General features: G+C 44.3%; 1 protein-coding gene across 1 annotated transcript; it reads right to left on the bottom strand.

Moving 5' to 3' along the window:
- Positions 1–406: 406 nt before the first annotated feature.
- Positions 407–1,165, bottom strand: LOC149171966 (uncharacterized). The gene has a single exon (XM_089426150.1). It carries the CDS (start codon positions 1,163–1,165, stop codon positions 407–409), a length of 759 nt encoding a protein of 252 aa, XP_089282276.1.
- Between the last annotated feature and the right edge of the window lie 507 nt (positions 1,166–1,672).

The following is a 1,672-nucleotide window of genomic DNA, read 5'->3' as shown; positions in this document are numbered from 1 at the left end:
CCTCCTGAAAGTGATTGATGAATTCCTGTTCGATCTCTGCATGGTTTTCCACTCTTTCCCCCCCTTGCTTTTGTATAAAGGAGATAGTATTGTGCATTCTTCTTTGAATAGTAGTTCTGTGGAAGAATTTAGTGTTTCTCTCGCCTTCTTTCAGCCATCTGATCCTGGATTTTTGCTTCCAGAGAGTTTCTTCCTGCTTTCTTCTCTCCTCCAATTGATTATGTATGTGCCTTTCCCGTTCCAGAGTTCCGTCCTTGTATCCCTCTGTTATTATCTGTTGCTGGAGATCCCTCATTTCCTTATTGAGGTTTTGTTGGGCCTGAAAGATATTGCCAAAAGTCTCCTTATTCCAGCTTTTGATTTGGGCTTTCAGATATTTGAGTTTCTGTTGGAACTGGAACATTTTTTATCCTTCTGGCGCAGAAAAGTTGTTCCAGGTAAGTCTGATGAAGTCATTGAAAGCGGGATGGGATAACCAACATGCCTCAAATCTAAAAGGACGTCTAGTTGAGTTGCCTGGTCGCTGCCATTGGAGAGCTATAGGCCAATGGTCAGATCCAGAGTATGGAAGGATGGATGCTGAGAGGTCGCCTCCGAGATGTATTGCGCTATCCGAGATGAGGAATCTATCAAGTTTCGAAGCAATTTGATGCCTCCCAGCCCTGCGATTGCTCCAAGTGTGCATTCCATTGGAGGTTTGCATGTCTATTAGCATATTGTTGTGGATAAAATCTTTGAAGTGGTCCATTTCCTGTTCCAGCTTGGCCCGGCCTCCCGTCTTTTCCTCTAACTTGGTGATCATATTAAAGTCTCCACCAATGAGCCATAGAGAGTGTTCTCTATTGGAGTTGAGTGCTGCTATGGTATCTAAAAGAGCAATTTTATTGGGAGCGTCCTGCGGAAAGTAAACATTGGTCAGATGACCATGTGTGTTAGTGCCAATTATATGAAACGTTGCCTGGATGATGTTGTGGGATGCGTGGAAATTTGAAAGCATTATTGCTTGCGTGTTCCAGGCAATTGCCAAGCCTCCAGATGCGCCTGATGCATCCACTGCCACCGAGTGACAACCTGGCCAAGCTTTTGAAAGGATACTTCCCAGGGTGTTACTGTTGCACTTTGTTTCCTGCAGGAAGAATATCTGGGGCTGTTCCTGCTTTATCATATTTTTAATCATTCGGAGTTTCCCAGGGCTATTGAGCCCTCTTACATTCCATGAAGTGAGCTTCATGATTCACTATTTGTAGTGGGCCTGTAGTACTTCATCAATTTAGCATATCTGCCTGAGTCAACCAGGATTTTCCCTATGGCTATAGTTCGCTGGAGATCTGTCTTTCTTCCCCTCTTTTTGGAGTCTTTTGGAAGGAGGTTGCCATCCCATTGACTTCCTGGTTGTATTCCCAATTGCTGTTGCTGATATGCTCTGGATATTATAACTTCCAGAGTACTGAGCTGATGCGCTTGGATTTTATCATACTCCTTCTTTCTGCAAGCTTGTTCCAGTTCAAAAATGTCTAGCCCTCTCAGATCTATGCTTTCCGGTTCTTCATCCATATGCTGCACTTGACTACTTTCCTCTGAGATGAGCGCTAGTTGCCAGGATTGGTTTTGTGGATCATCCGTCTCCATGGCCTTGGATTTCCCTTCAGGGTTTTTTGGGCCTACTATGGGA

Source organism: Pinus tabuliformis, chromosome 4_2 (genome assembly GCF_031772625.1).
Source record: "Pinus tabuliformis cultivar Carrire ecotype Pingquan chromosome 4_2, CPIR1, whole genome shotgun sequence".
In the NCBI taxonomy this organism is placed as follows: Eukaryota; Viridiplantae; Streptophyta; class Pinopsida; order Pinales; family Pinaceae; genus Pinus; species Pinus tabuliformis.
This window is presented reverse-complemented; position numbering and strand designations above follow the sequence as displayed.

Bases quoted from the DNA above. Each gene is read 5' to 3' on its own strand.
- LOC149171966 (XM_089426150.1), bottom strand. From the start codon at position 1,165: ATGATAAAGCAGGAACAGCCCCAGATATTCTTCCTGCAGGAAACAAAG.